The 13,997-nt window shown below is 40.3% G+C and overlaps 2 protein-coding genes across 16 annotated transcripts in view; one reads left to right on the top strand and one right to left on the bottom strand.

Moving 5' to 3' along the window:
- The window catches only part of ptk2aa (protein tyrosine kinase 2aa), a 62,795-nt gene extending 53,721 nt beyond the window's left edge, over positions 1–9,074 (top strand). For 10 of the 15 annotated variants that reach the window (XM_032535457.1, XM_032535458.1, XM_032535452.1 and 7 more), the window contains 9 exons: positions 498–608; positions 2,745–2,807; positions 3,350–3,389; positions 3,850–3,953; positions 4,463–4,471; positions 6,435–6,590; positions 6,824–6,904; positions 7,209–7,294; positions 7,388–9,074. In XM_032535457.1, coding sequence (XP_032391348.1) covers positions 498–608; positions 2,745–2,807; positions 3,350–3,389; positions 3,850–3,953; positions 4,463–4,471; positions 6,435–6,590; positions 6,824–6,904; positions 7,209–7,294; positions 7,388–7,505 — 768 coding nt within the window. In that variant the 3' untranslated portion in view covers positions 7,506–9,074. The remainder of the gene's footprint in view (positions 1–497; positions 609–2,744; positions 2,808–3,349; positions 3,390–3,849; positions 3,954–4,462; positions 4,472–6,434; positions 6,591–6,823; positions 6,905–7,208; positions 7,295–7,387) is intronic. The other 5 variants (XM_032535449.1, XM_032535461.1, XM_032535448.1 and 2 more) reach the window with 4 other exon arrangements.
- A 1,779-nt stretch (positions 9,075–10,853) lies between these two features.
- rplp1 (ribosomal protein lateral stalk subunit P1) lies at positions 10,854–13,501 on the bottom strand. Its single transcript, XM_032535557.1, has 4 exons — positions 13,231–13,501; positions 12,231–12,305; positions 11,393–11,501; positions 10,854–10,973 (listed from the first exon to the last, which is right to left on the bottom strand). Exons 1-4 carry the CDS (start codon positions 13,453–13,455, stop codon positions 10,891–10,893), a joined length of 492 nt encoding a protein of 163 aa, XP_032391448.1. The 5' UTR covers positions 13,456–13,501; the 3' UTR covers positions 10,854–10,890.
- Positions 13,502–13,997: the final 496 nt, after the last annotated feature.

The following is a 13,997-nucleotide window of genomic DNA, read 5'->3' as shown; positions in this document are numbered from 1 at the left end:
AAAAAAAAAAGCACTTGGTGCTACAGTGGCGAGGAACAACTTCCTTTTAGGCAGAAACCTTGGAGAGACCCATGCCCTTTGTGAGCGGCATCTATGCCGCTTTACATTACTGCATCTAGCTTCGCTAGCAAACACATAAAAGAGTAAGACCTGAATATAGTCCATCAATGACACCTACGTTTTTTAAAGCGGACCGCAGCGCCCTGTGTAGGGGAATAAAGTAACTGCAGTCAGGAAAATGTTTTTAACGACAACTTGATCCCTGCAATCATTTTTCTTGTGTATTAAAGATCATCCCACAGTTCAATCAACCACTTGTCAGCCTATAGAGATGATTGAGGTGATCATGTTGCTGTCCTGAACCTGGACTTTCTTTATTCAGTATGATTAACTGTAAAAAATAAATAATAATAATAATAATAATAATAATAATAATAATAATAACAGAAACAAAAATAAAACAACAGTTCATATTGAAACACCCATGTTTTCTACAGGATGGTGGCTGTGTAGGCCAGGCTATGATGGAGGAGAGACTGATGATGCAGCAACAGCAGATGGAGGATGACCAGCGGTGGCTGGAGCAGGAGGAGAGCTTCATGGTCATGGTAATGGTATTTAGATATAAACTACGGCTTTCAGTTTTTTGTCTGTGGACTATTGCCATATTATGATCAAAACATCACCATGAGGAACAAATGGACCCTTCAAGGAAAGTTCCAGTATCTTTCAACCATGTCATTCTGTCCTATAATAATCAGTTTTCCATAAATAAACCTCGTTAAGTCAAACTGAAGGTAAATACAGAAAGTAGCCCTCTCGATTAGCTGTTGTAACAACTATCAAACTGCACATGCTGGTGTGTTGATATGTGTGAGGCTGTGAGACGCTTTTTCCAGCTAGTAAAACTTCTTTATGCGCATTGTTGTTGCCAGATGAGCTGCAGAATATCTTTTTCAGATCTTCCTACTGGCTCAGTTGGCCTTGATTTATCTCATAAGACACTGAAACATCCCCAAAAGGAGCCAAATCGCTACTTTTGCAAAACAAGTCGTTTTTTCTTCACTCTTCAGGTCAGATAGGTTCTCCTCCTGGCTTGATGAGCGGTTTTCATTTTTGAGCCAGGTGTAAGGAAGCTGAAAGAGAGAGAAAAACACAGAGATGAGGGATGAGGAATGGGCATAGATGTCCCCTCTCTTTATGTATTGCTTTACAGAACAGGACATTTTCAGGACAGACCGGGCAGACTGAATTGCTGATAACTTATTTGTCATTTTGTAATCTCGCATTGCCAGACCTTCCTCCACAGCGCTGCGGAGGAGGGTCTGGCCTGTCCACACAGTGTTCCGGGATGGGAGAAAAACATGATCTATTTTTTTTGGCATTTCTTTTAACCAATCACAATCGTCTTGGGTGGCGCTAAGCAACGGACGGAGCAACGTGATTCTGCAAAATAGTCTCGGGAAGTAACTTGTTTTGGTGGAAAATGTGTACGTTATACAGTTGTTTTAGTCATACAACAGAAAACTCCGATTGGACAGCTAGCTGGTGGGATTTACCCTGCAGAGATCTGAGGAGCAGGAGGAGAATGAAGGAGAATGGACACAGAAATCAATAAAAGAAGGAAAGTAAGGCCTGAAAAGAAAGAGATGGAAGTTTGTGAGGAGGAACAAGAGTGGAGGACAGAAGGAGGGAGAAAGGAAGTGGGATTGGCAAGAGCCGTGGAGAGGGTGGAATGAACAGGGAGTCACCTATCAGAGAGAGAAACAGAAACAGACAGAGGGGGAAGAGAGGGAGATGCAGAGAGATGGAAAAAGTGGGAGGGAGAAACAGACTGAGGGAGGGAAACGGAGAGTGAGGCAGTTGGATCTTTTCTCTGTGGCTCAGTGGAGCTTTTCCTCTGGAAAAAACTTCTTCTCTTTCTCTGTCTGTCTTGTCCTCTCCTTCATTCTTCTCTGACTCAATATTTGTCTTTCTCAGTTAATTTCTCTCTCATGTTCCACATTCTTAGTTTCCTCTCCCAGTTTCTGTGGTCTCTCTGTCCTTCTTTTCATGATTTACTTTGTCTTTCTCTCTCTATGCCTTAAGTTTTTCTTTGCATGCATCCCTCTTTCTCTCATACTTTCTGTCCCTGTCGCCCCCCTTTTTTCGATGGCCTCCACTCTCTGCTTTCCTCCTCCCCGTCTTCTTCAGCTTCTGTTCTCCCAGGATGCATCTCTTCAAGGCGTGCTTCACCAATACGGTACTGAAACAGAAAGCGAGGGAGTTGGAGTCCTGCTTGGGTTTTGGTGGTGCATATGTGGACAGAGTTTTGTAATGTTACTGTTTTCTGTGGACTAATTGGTATGAACAGGCTGTCAGTAAGTTATCTGTGTAGACAGGATTGTGTTTACCGGCTGCTCTTATTCCTTACTCACTTGATGATGAGGATGATGATGGCAATGACGTTTACCTTTCGAGGCAGTGTAGGTGGAAAAATGACAAACTTGCACGTCATGGTCATTAGTTGAACTTCTACAAAATCAGTTTCTGTTGACATGTGGTGTTTGGTTGGGAAAAGAGTGCAGCTGTTCTGCATAGAATTTCATTTCTGCAACCTGCAAGTGTCTGTCAAACTGTTTACTGATTGTGTTTGGTTTTTCATATTTTTATTGCTAAACTAGCTGGTACAACCTTTCCGGTTTGGAAATTGCTCCAAAGCGTATGCTTAGTTATGTTTTTAACTCTCTGTATCTTCCCCGAAGAAGACAGAATCCAGAAACAGCAGAGGAAGCATCGACAGAGAGGACGGCACACCGCAAGCACCGGTCAGTCACTGTGCATGTGTGTGTGTGTGTACTTACATTGAAAATCAGTTGTTAACCCCCTCCACACAGTAATTAAGAAAACAAAGCTAAATTAAAACAGATAAACAATGAATAGAAAATGAGGCAAAAAGGAGACAATTATAGCAAAGAGGAGAAAGAAAAAAAATGGAGTTGTGTAACAGACAGAGAGAGAGAGAGAAAATAAAGAGGCTGGGAGAAGGAGGGAAAGTATTTTTGTCTGTGTGCCAGCAAGGGCACTGCCTACACAACAACCACATGACCACATGTTAAAGTTATTCTCAGAATTTACCTTATCATCTGTATCAACTGTAACTGTAGCTGAGTACTGACGTTGCTGGTGGGAATATCTCAATATGCACAAAACATAAAGTGTGTGTGTGTGTGTGTGTGTGTGTGTGTGTGTGTGTGTGTGTGTGTGTGTGTGTGTGTGTGTGTGTGTGTGTGTGTGTGTGTGTGTGTGTGTGTGTGTGTGTGTGTGTGTGTGTGTGTGTGTGTGTGTGTGTGTGTGTGTGTGTGTACAGGGTGGAAGCCAACATATCTACCAGCCTGTAGGAAAACCAGGTGAGACAATGAGCACCCAGACATACTTAAGTAAAAGAAGTGATTCCACACTGTAAAACAGTACTGTTGAAATGAAGTGTGCTGCATTCAAGTAAAGTGCACAAGTATTGTCCGCAAAATGTACCAAAGGTAAAACTACCCATTGTACAGGATTGCCCTTTTCAAAGAGTAATAATATAACTGACTTTAACTACTCTATTATATTTTTGGAGTATTATTATTAACGGGTTAAAATTTGCTCTACCTCAACCTGCTACAACAATGCTGACCTGTTAACTGGTTTATACACTGTGGGATAGTTGGATACATTTAAAGTAGCATTAAATAGAAAGTGTCTTAAAATTATACTTAAATACAGTACTTGAGTCCCATACTTTCCACCACTGCACACCACAATAAAGTTCCTGTTAGCATGCATCATACTACATACACATCATACTATCATACTCCTTTTTTCCAGAACATGTGGCTCCTCCTAAGAAACCGCCCCGCCCCGGAGCACCTGGTCATCTAGGCAACCTGGCCAGTCTCTGTCCAGTGGACAGCTACAATGAGGGGGTTAAGGTATATATGCACACAAACTCAAAAACATATCAGAGCTATGAACACCGAATCTCCTAAAAAAACAGAATGTATTCCCCAGTTAAAACATTTTTTGAGCAAATGTCCTTCACTGTGTTCCTATTTACCCTCGTTCCCATTCTAGCACATTGTCTTTGAGTTGAATTCAACACTGTTTGGCATTTTGCCGATGGGTTGCATGCTGTGCCATGCCGTGCCTGTGGTTGGCCTAATGTGCTGTCCCTCTTTTCTCCCCTGTTACTCTTTCTCCCCCCTCTCTCAATTAACATCCATGCATTTGTTTCCTGTTAACACCCTGCCATCTTCTTATTCCTTATCCTGCTTTCTGGCCTGTTACTCTGCAACCATTTATTCACCAATCAATCTGTGGCACCCTTTCCCCTCTCATCCCGACTCGCTGCACACCCAAATCCCCTTTAATCTCCTCCCTGTCAAACACCCATCCATCCACCCAACCACACCTCCCTCCCATCTCCTCAACCTCCCCATAGCCGTGGAGGGTAAGCTGATCTTTCTATTTGTCTGTCATCACCGTAGAGTTAGTTAGCGAATAGTTCCTATTAAAATTGTGCAGAGAAGCTTCATGAAGCTTTCTGAATTGTAGTTATTTTTCTTTACCAGGGGCTGGACATATATCACTGTTGGCATAACCACCTTAACAGTTGAGCTTGGGAGTTCATTCTTAACCTGGGAACAGTATTTGTGACTGAATAATCTCCTCCAGAGCTTCCTAATGCATCTCATGGTCATTAGCAAAGATGGTGAAGACTGTGAGATGTGGATGAGAGCTCCAAAAGACTAGTACGTTGATCTTGGAGCGGAGATTATTTTGTCAGCTTGTTCCACCATTCTTTAAAGCAACGGACACTACATGCCATGTGTTAATATGATGGCTTTAGGCTTATAGTAGCCATAGTAGTACCCATAGAGTGTTATGAAAAATATCCCTGGTAATGAAAAATTAAACCAAAATCTAAAAGTTGTTTCTTAGATCAATAGAAGCATTGTAAACTAATCACTGTATGTCATCCATTGCATCTTCTTTAGATGATAATATAGTTAAATTAATGTTGTTCCAATCATTAACTGGTTAACTGGGATTTGTGATCATTACAGGAGAAGCAGTGGAATATGTTTGTCATTATTTGAACACATATAATACATATTTAATTATATTTAATTTTCTCGTTCACAAGCCAAAATGAAATGCACAAAAACTGCATTGTGGCTCATTTGTTATTTAAACTAAGCTTGTCACTGAGGCATTTCCTCCAGAGCTCTTTCTCATTAAAGGGGAACCTTACAAATCACTTCAGCCGTGCTTTAATGGCTGCAGCTTGAACAAAATTAAATCAGCTGAGTAGTTAGTGAATTAAACCTGCATGAAGGGATTTTTGACCAGAAAGACATAAACATAGACAAACTCTAATATGTTAGCAGGCATACAGAGCTTAGTGGTTCAGCACGACTAGCAACCCTTTCACTTTACATTAAATTGTTTAAGTTAACATTGGTATAAAAACTCTTGCTTAATGCATGTTGAACTTTGAGTCTGTACTAGAAAACTGACCCTGTCCTGCCCTCATACTGTACTAACAACTGTCACACTCCTCTGTCCTAGTAGCAGTCATGGTATCTAGTATGTAGGTAGAAATGCATGCAGTGTTTGTCTCACGTAATTTCAGAGCATTCTGATGTACGGTTTTAAAATTAAGGCCTTAAAACCAACGCTATATTGACACTTTTTCAGGCTAGTAAAGGCATATTCTTCTCTTTTTCAGGCTACTCTATAAAGGAATCCTGACGTTATTCTAGCTTCATTCCAAGTCTCTAGGAGACATCACCTATCCATTGTGTCTCTTACATAATTTCAGAGCATTCTGATGTACAGTTTTAAAATTAAGGGCTTAAAAGTAAAGCTATATTGACGTTTTATCAAGCTGTCAAAGGCATGTTTAACTCTCCTTCATGCATCTCTAAAAAGTATTCCTACTGTTAAGGCAGTTTATTCCGACTATGGGTTAGACACTGCATTTTATTGTGTGTGTGGTGTGTGTGTGTGTGTGTGTGGTGTGTGTGTGTGTGTGTGTGTGTGTGTGTGTGTGTGTGTGTGTGTGTGTGTGTGTGTGTGTGTGTGTGTGGTGTGTGTGTGGTGTGTGTGTGTGGTGTGTGTGTGTGTGTGTGTGTGTGTGTGTGTGTGTGTGTGTGTGTGTGTGTAACTAGTCAAATACTGCCCCCCAGTGTTGTGTCTGTTTAATTACAGTTACCCATGTTGATTCTGGTAGCAGAAAGAGCTTTTCTTTAAGAATTCAAATTTAACTTAGCTTACTTAATAAAATTTTTAAAACTAATTATTTTTTTTTTAAAAATCTAAAAGGAATGTATAATAAATAAAAAAAAAAGGTGTAAAATGTCTGTTTTTAGTGGTTCATTGTAATTGCCGTACTTTCCTCATTGGTCCAGTTGCAGCCTCAGGAGATCAGCCCACCCCCCACCGCTAACTTGGATCGCTCCAACGACAAAGTGTACGAGAACGTGACAGGATTGGTTAAAGCTGTGATTGAGATGTCCAACAGGATTCAACCTGCAGCCCCAGAGGAGTACGTCCCAATGGTCAAGGTAGGATTAATATTCCCTCTCTAAAAAGGGTGATAGAAGGTATAACTTTGACAGTGTGGTACAATACAACACCTGCCGTGATTTTAGCTTCAAGAAGAGGTTCTACTGCTACAGTTGTCCCTATCCCCTTAGTGTCGCTAAGTGTAGACGCAAATTAAGGATCCATCATCAGCAGGTTTAAGAGTACATATTATCTGAAGATTGATGCAAAAAAAAAATGTATGTTTGTGTAGGAGGTGGGTCTGGCGTTGAGGACTTTGCTAGCGACAGTGGACGAGACACTTCCTGCGCTGCCAGCCAGCACACACAGAGAAGTACACATACACACACATACACACACACACACACAGATACAATTTCATAATGAAGGTTGACAAAACAATCTGAACATTGTAAATAAAGGTGCATGACAGTAAAATAAATTCTTTTATTAAAAATAAATAGTTGTATACATGCAAACATATATACAACACAAAATGATGTTGCAAACCCATTATGGCATTTTCCCACTCAAATCAAAGGGAACCGAGCAGTTGGCCCATTCCAAACAAGCACTGCACTAGTACTGTTTCATTCTTTTGTGTGAGGATCTTTGACATTTGGTTTGTGTTGTCACAGATTGAGATGGCTCAGAAGTTGTTGAATTCAGATCTGGCTGAGTTAATAGCAAAGATGAAACTGGCCCAACAGTATGTCATGACAAGGTACAGTTACTACAGATATACTGTATATTTATTGATAATGATTCACTACTTACTTTGGGTTGATGCAGTAATTGTTTTCTGTGTTCTGTACAGTTTACAAAAGGACTACAAGAAACAGATGCTAATGGCAGCTCACGCCCTCGCAGTGGATGCCAAGAACCTGCTGGATGTCATTGACCAATCACGACTCAAGATGATCCGCCCACATTAGTTTCTGTTGCTGTGTAAATGGAGTGTGCAGTAGCTCTCAGCCAATCACAAAGAGAAGAGAACATTTTAGATGGATATCATTGACGGACGGATTAATGAATGAACTGATGGACAGCGAACATATGACTGACTAAAACAATCCGCTTCCTCTTCTTCTCCTACAAACATTCATCTTTTAGTTTTTCTCAATGGAAACGGACATGTTTTAGTCAATATTGCGTTATTTTGTACTTTTGTTGTATTATTTGCATTCGTATCCTGAGTAACGCTCCACTCCCCCATCAAGTATCCTCGAAGATGAGTTTCTTTCTTTTTCTTTTTTTTTTAATAATCATCCATTACTACTTTTTAATCTTTGATGAAAGTGAATCAAACAGAGGTTTCAGAGGCTTGCTTGAAGGACTGCAGAGATATTTTGGTGAATGGACGCACCAACATTTGCCACATAAACACGACCAACACGCTCCACACATGCAGGATGTAACAACTGGAACTGAAGAGCCAGGATGAGGACGATAATGAAGATGATATGATAATGTTGTTGTTTGAACATGCTTTTATATCATTATTAATTAATATTATTACTATTTTCAGCTTTGACTCAAACAGTATGTCTCTATGTTCAGTTTTCCTCTTGAAAAAGTAATTGATTTACAGATGCTCATGAAAGTCATAATTTCATCTTTTTTTTTCCCCACCTTCTTTTCTCTAGATCTCTTTGTCTCAGGCACCGAGAGATGGCGTAACAAAGAAATATGAGATCTGTATTTTGAAGAACAAACTAAATGTCACAGGCCACTTTTTAAGTTAACTTGCATAGTAAATATACAAAGAAGCTATATTTTTAACATGTTTCTGAGGCATGATTTGTTAGTGAAGAAGGGAGAGGGATGAACAGGTGGAAAAGTGAAGGGAGGGGGGGGATTATACTGTACAGTAGATCACCCTGTGCCAAATGTACTGCGATTGACTAAAAAGGAACATTTCACTCAAATGGTATTGGTTTACTCAATCAACATTTTTTTTTACTGCACCTTGCATGCTATTATTTTTTTTTTGTATGTTGAAGCCAAATTGTCATGTTGTGGTTCCTTCTATCCTATTTGTCTTCCCAATGTTCACTCAGCAATATGCAAGCTTTCAGTTACGCCCTCATTGTCAAATTTCCAGTAGAATTCAACATTAATAATATTCCGTAGTCTTTTGGGGGTGAATTACAGTTACAGTTTCTTGTTTTACTCCCCACAAAACCAGGGACAGATGCACACCTTGCTGGCCACAATGATGATTGATTTGCTCTTTATCTCCCCTCTGTAAGTCCTTCTGCTTCTCTTCTTTGTCTTTCTACCTCTCTTCACTGGAGTTATTTATACCTTTATTTCCTCTCTAACCTCCACATTTCTACTTGTCCTCCCTCTGTTACCACCCCTTCCTTCAGCCTTGTCTTCCTCTGATTCTCTCTCCATTCCACTGGTCCCTCTCTCCTGAGGTGAGCAGTATTCTCAGGAAGGAGTCACATGTACAGTTGCTAAACCAGCGCAAATAAAAACACTGTTATCATTAAGAAATACTGCAAGCTTCTGTCTGCTTATTTAAGTCTGTCTGACCCCTAAACTGTATGTCTCAAGTTGGCAATGAAACCCTTCTATGTTCGTCTGTTTTAGTTATTTTATCATTATTTATTTATTTGTGTCTGCCGCGCCGGCTCTAATTCCCGTGAGCTAAAATGAGCTTTTCTTAGCTGTAGTCAATGGGCGAGATATTTTGATTACAGGTATGTAAACTCAATTATCTGCAGTTGTGGACACATGATTGAATGACAGTTGCAGCTTCCAGAACAAGTTACACATCAATTTAGTTGACACTTTTCTCACTGGTTTCTCAAATCACCATCAAAAGACCGGAAAACCACAAACCGCTCCACCTGCCCCTCTGGATCCAGGTACAACATTCATAACTCAGTTTTATGTAACTCTTGGGCTTAAACCGGTGACTGCACGAATGGAAAATACGTCCACTCGATAGGTTTGCATTCCGCAACAAACTTTACATCGGTTACTCTGCAAATTCTGCTTTCTAGTCGATACAGTCTGGGTGATAGTCGGTGGATTAGCTAAACGTGGAGAGAAATGCTGGCACAAAGCATCGTATATAAAAATGTAACCTACGTCTGGACCTGCTTGGACTTCTGGCTATTCTTTTCACTGTGCCGGTTTTAGTTTTCTGTTTCACATTCATTAACCTTTATATTGTCACTTTGTCGCCTTTCTTTTAAACCGTCGTCGCTATACGTGCAGATGAGCATAAGGGACGGCCATGTGCTAACCTTTAACTCTATGGTGCTAACAGGGAGTTTTAAACGTTCTGACGTTTACCCCTGAATTTATAAATCCGCACAGCTCCGTGTGTCCCATTTGGCGCTTAAAAACATAAGCAGGTTTATATAATCTTTATTAAATATGAGGGGGAAAATATATTTTGTATAGATTTTACATACGTTCTGTAAACAGAACAGCGTGAAGGGGCCTAAGTAGGATTTCCATGTATTGTATCGGCCAGAACCGGGGTCCTTTCCGCGTGAGGCGAAAGTACTACGTCACTGCCAGGAGCCCACCCGTAGTCTAAGAGCACTGCTACCTGCCGCTTTGACTGTCTGATCTTCCGTTCCGCACATGCCGCTGTAGGGAGTAGCATAAGCCGCCAGGTGACCGGTTGATCCACAATGGAATGCCATTATATTACATAAAATCATAGCATGGTATTGTAGGCAAGGCTTTATGTTTAACAGATCATTTTCCCCAAGCTGTACATTGTCTTTTCATACCCTCCAGTTGTATTTAAAAGTACTTCAGTCAAACAAACAGGATCACTTATGCCTTACAGATGTACAAAAGTGGTTCCATTATAAAGTATAACCAGTAACATTACATGTGCACCACTTCAAAATAAAACATCACTAAGTACCACACCACTCCTGTGATGGTACTCTGGCAGTTGTGCTGCATGTTTAGCACCGTCCACTGGTTTCCATTTTGGAGAATTATTTCTACTGTTCAGTTTATAAATTGACTATTCCCTGCTGGCATTCAATTTCACAAATTACACTCAACTCATTTCCACTTTACTATATATTGAAGTGTATAAAATGTACCAGTCAGTTACATGTCATTTAGCTGATGCTTTCAACAAAACAAAAAAATCTAATCACAATTGCTACATATGTGGAGCAACTAGGGTTTGTGTCTTGCTCAGGTGGTTGATAGCAGCTGCACATGTAATTACTTGGGACAGGTGAGGTTTGTCTGTACCAGTGTATCATGGGGAGAAGAAAATGAGTCAGACAGGGCAACAGTTGTTTGTAATTTTGTGTTTAATTACAAAAAGGTTTAATCAAAGAGACCAAAGCCCATGTCATCATCGGACTCCTCCGACTCTTCCTTCTTCTCCTCTTTCTTCTCCTCCTCCTTAGCTGTGGGAGTAAACAGAGAGGGTATGGTTAATAAAGTCAAGCGGCAGGGTACACAAACTCTGTAGACAAAGCTCCAGGAGATATGACAATAACTTAAAAAAACGAGACTGGTTGTCAGAATGACGCTAAAGATCCCAGTACCCTGGTAATTTCAAAATAAAGGGTTTCCCCTCTGAATTAAGAAAAGGTCAATGCTGGTTTTCACTTTGAACCAGACCAGTACTCATTTAAGAAAGGCCATGCTACGCCAATTACATCTCAAAAGCAGGCCATTTGTACAGCAAGGGACTAAAATCACATTCACATCACGTTTATCCCAATTTAGCATTTCTGTAACAAAAGGTAACTATCAGAAACATTTGCAAGTTAAGCCTATCTCAAATACGCATTCCAATTTAAATCATCGTTTGTCCACTTACCTGGGGCGTCACCAGCAGGGGCAGCTCCTCCAGCAACAGCGGCTGCTGGAGCTCCACCTCCGGCGCCGACGTTGCAGATCAGGCTGCCAATGTCAATGCTGGATAGAGCCTACGAAACAACATTCACAAGTCAGTCATTTAATTCTGGTGAGTAATTTACAGACCTACAGAACTAAAAAAAGCCTGTGCTGATAACTTAAATTGAGCAAACCCTGATACAAATAGGAAATCCTTAACTTTCACAGTAAAGTCAAGATTTCAACAGACCCTCTGCAAACTTAATTCAGTAATTCTGCCATTTTGATTTTGATTGTCATGCAGTCAGCAACGGCAGTACAACATATTGAATCCCAACATTGTGATTGCTCACTACAATCAGGAATTCTGCTTTCTGCAGCCACATTTAATCTGCAAAAAACATGACAAGCAGTTTTGCTTGTAAAACTTTGCTTCCACCCTGCAAAAGGCAGACCAATGAAGATTCAGGCCCTCACTGTCAGCGAGCTGTTTGGAAATAAAGTAAACCGCTCCACTGTAGTTGGAGCTGCTTGTGAAAATCCTAGTTTTATACAGTCTATGGTTAAAACCCAGCATAAAGCACAGTGAGAAAAATGTTTGTGACAAATGCCACATTGTCATTTCCAACCAAATCACATAATTTGTCCTGCCCTGGCTGGTAGTGACCCAGGTCGAGCGCAATTCACATTGAAATCCACCCTAGTCACACCCAGATCAGACCCACTTTGCGAGCCGGGGTGAGAAGTGGAGTAAATTGAGTAGCCAATTCAAACAGTTGATCTGGATTTAACTCTCATTGAGCCATTTTTTGTTCTCTCACCTTGGCAAACAGACTTGGCCAGAAGGGCTCCACAGTGACTCCTGCAGCCTTGATCAGAGCATTCAGCTTGTCCTCCTACAGACACAGAAAACAGCAATTGTTATAAAACCTCTTTCATTCATCCTTAACTAGCAACAACTACATGCATATTATCAGTACACAGACTAGATAGGACCAAGCAGTTGTCATTAGTGCATCACATCAATTTGCATCGTTTTACTACTCATGTTGTGGTTATTGAAATAGAGGAATGCTAAATTGATTCACTGAAAAGAGACCGACAGCTATTTACAAACTCAAGTAATCACTTAGCTTAGTCACGTAATTTCATTTTTACAGCTTCTAAAATGTGGGGACGAGAGGCTATTAAGTTTCATTTTATACACTGAACTGTTTAGGCTTTGGATTCCGAGGCTATATAGATTTAACGTTAAAACTATATTGATGCGATTTACCGTTACTAACTTAGTGTAAGCAGAGATTGTAAAGTTACGTCATATGGGTACTGTGCAGAATCATACATTTTAAACAAGGCGCACTAGAACATGGTAATACAGAGGTTTACTAGCCTTACAGCACTGCTTAAGGCCATAACGTTAGCCCCTCTGAAAATAAAAGCATGATGTGCTGTTGTGGACATTCACTAAAACCCACTGCTTAATGTTAGATGTGCAGGACATGTGGCGAGAAACTACTACAGCCACGTGTTGTATTTAATTCATGAATGTCACAACATAGACAAGAGCTGTCAAGATACAGAAACGTGGCTCAATGTTAGCAACTAGCATGCCGCCATTTTTGCCGGTAGATTGGACTGTTTGGACACTTACCACCGAGCTAAACTTCTATATTTAACGGACCTATTACTACCCAAAATATTCAGCAGAGTAAGTGCTTTCTCATCTTTATCATTTAGGACGTTTGCCTATAGCACAATGCTCCCAAAGGGTGCAGTTAAACCGCACTGATGTAGCTATCAGGGATAAACCGGAGCACTTACGGTGACGGTGACTTCATCGTCGTGGAGGATCAGAGCGGAGTAAATGCAGGCGAGCTCAGACACGGAGGCCATTGTAGATGTTAGATTATATATTTCTCGCGGTGGATGCCTAAATTTGACGGTGCTAGTCGCCGGATTGAAGGCCTTAGCTTCTGGTGAAGAACCGAGCACCTTAGGCACGTTAACTTCCTGTAGCGGAAAAGGGAAAGGAGAGGGCGGGAACATGCAACATATACTGTGCGTAAGGCTGCGTTGCTCCAACGTCAGTACGCACTCAAAGTGACGACAGACGTAGTTGCATCCCACTATTTTCAATTTCAACGTTATATTGATTTTTCTGTTAACTTAAATACAATTACATATAATAAAAGCCACTCTACAATGGACATTTTTATTATTCTTTTATTTTTATTTTAAATATATTTGCTATTTTTCTATTACAAAATTGTCATCTTTCCAATGCCAATTCACACACATCTTTATTTAGCTTTCAATAAATTTATTTCATCTTCTATCATAATTATTGTAGCTTTAATATTTAATTTAATGTACATTTAAGTAAATCTGAACAGATGAGTTTTAAGTTAAGCAATAGTTATTTGTACCAAATACAATCTGTATATGTACATAGGCCTATAAAGGTACTATATATTTAGAAATCTAACACTGTGGGAGTCTATATTTGTGCTTTGTGTAGCTCCATACGACGGAAGCCTGTTTCCACCAGTAACAAATAAAAAAAATTCAGAATCAGCTTTATTGCCAGG

This window comes from Etheostoma spectabile, chromosome 14, assembly GCF_008692095.1.
Source record: "Etheostoma spectabile isolate EspeVRDwgs_2016 chromosome 14, UIUC_Espe_1.0, whole genome shotgun sequence".
NCBI classification, from domain to species: Eukaryota; Metazoa; Chordata; class Actinopteri; order Perciformes; family Percidae; genus Etheostoma; species Etheostoma spectabile.
The sequence above is the reverse complement of the archived record's forward strand: the minus strand, read 5'-3'. Positions and strand labels throughout refer to the sequence as shown.

Coding starts and splice junctions, on each gene's coding strand:
- rplp1 (XM_032535557.1), bottom strand. CDS start 13,455: ATGTTCCCGCCCTCTCCTTTCCCTTTTCCGCTACAGGAAGTTAACGTG. Junction 12,306..13,230: donor ACGATGAAGTCACCGTCACC/GTAAGTGCTCCG, acceptor CTGTGTCTGTAG/GAGGACAAGCTGAATGCTCT. Junction 11,502..12,230: donor GGCCAAGTCTGTTTGCCAAG/GTGAGAGAACAA, acceptor GTTGTTTCGTAG/GCTCTATCCAGCATTGACAT.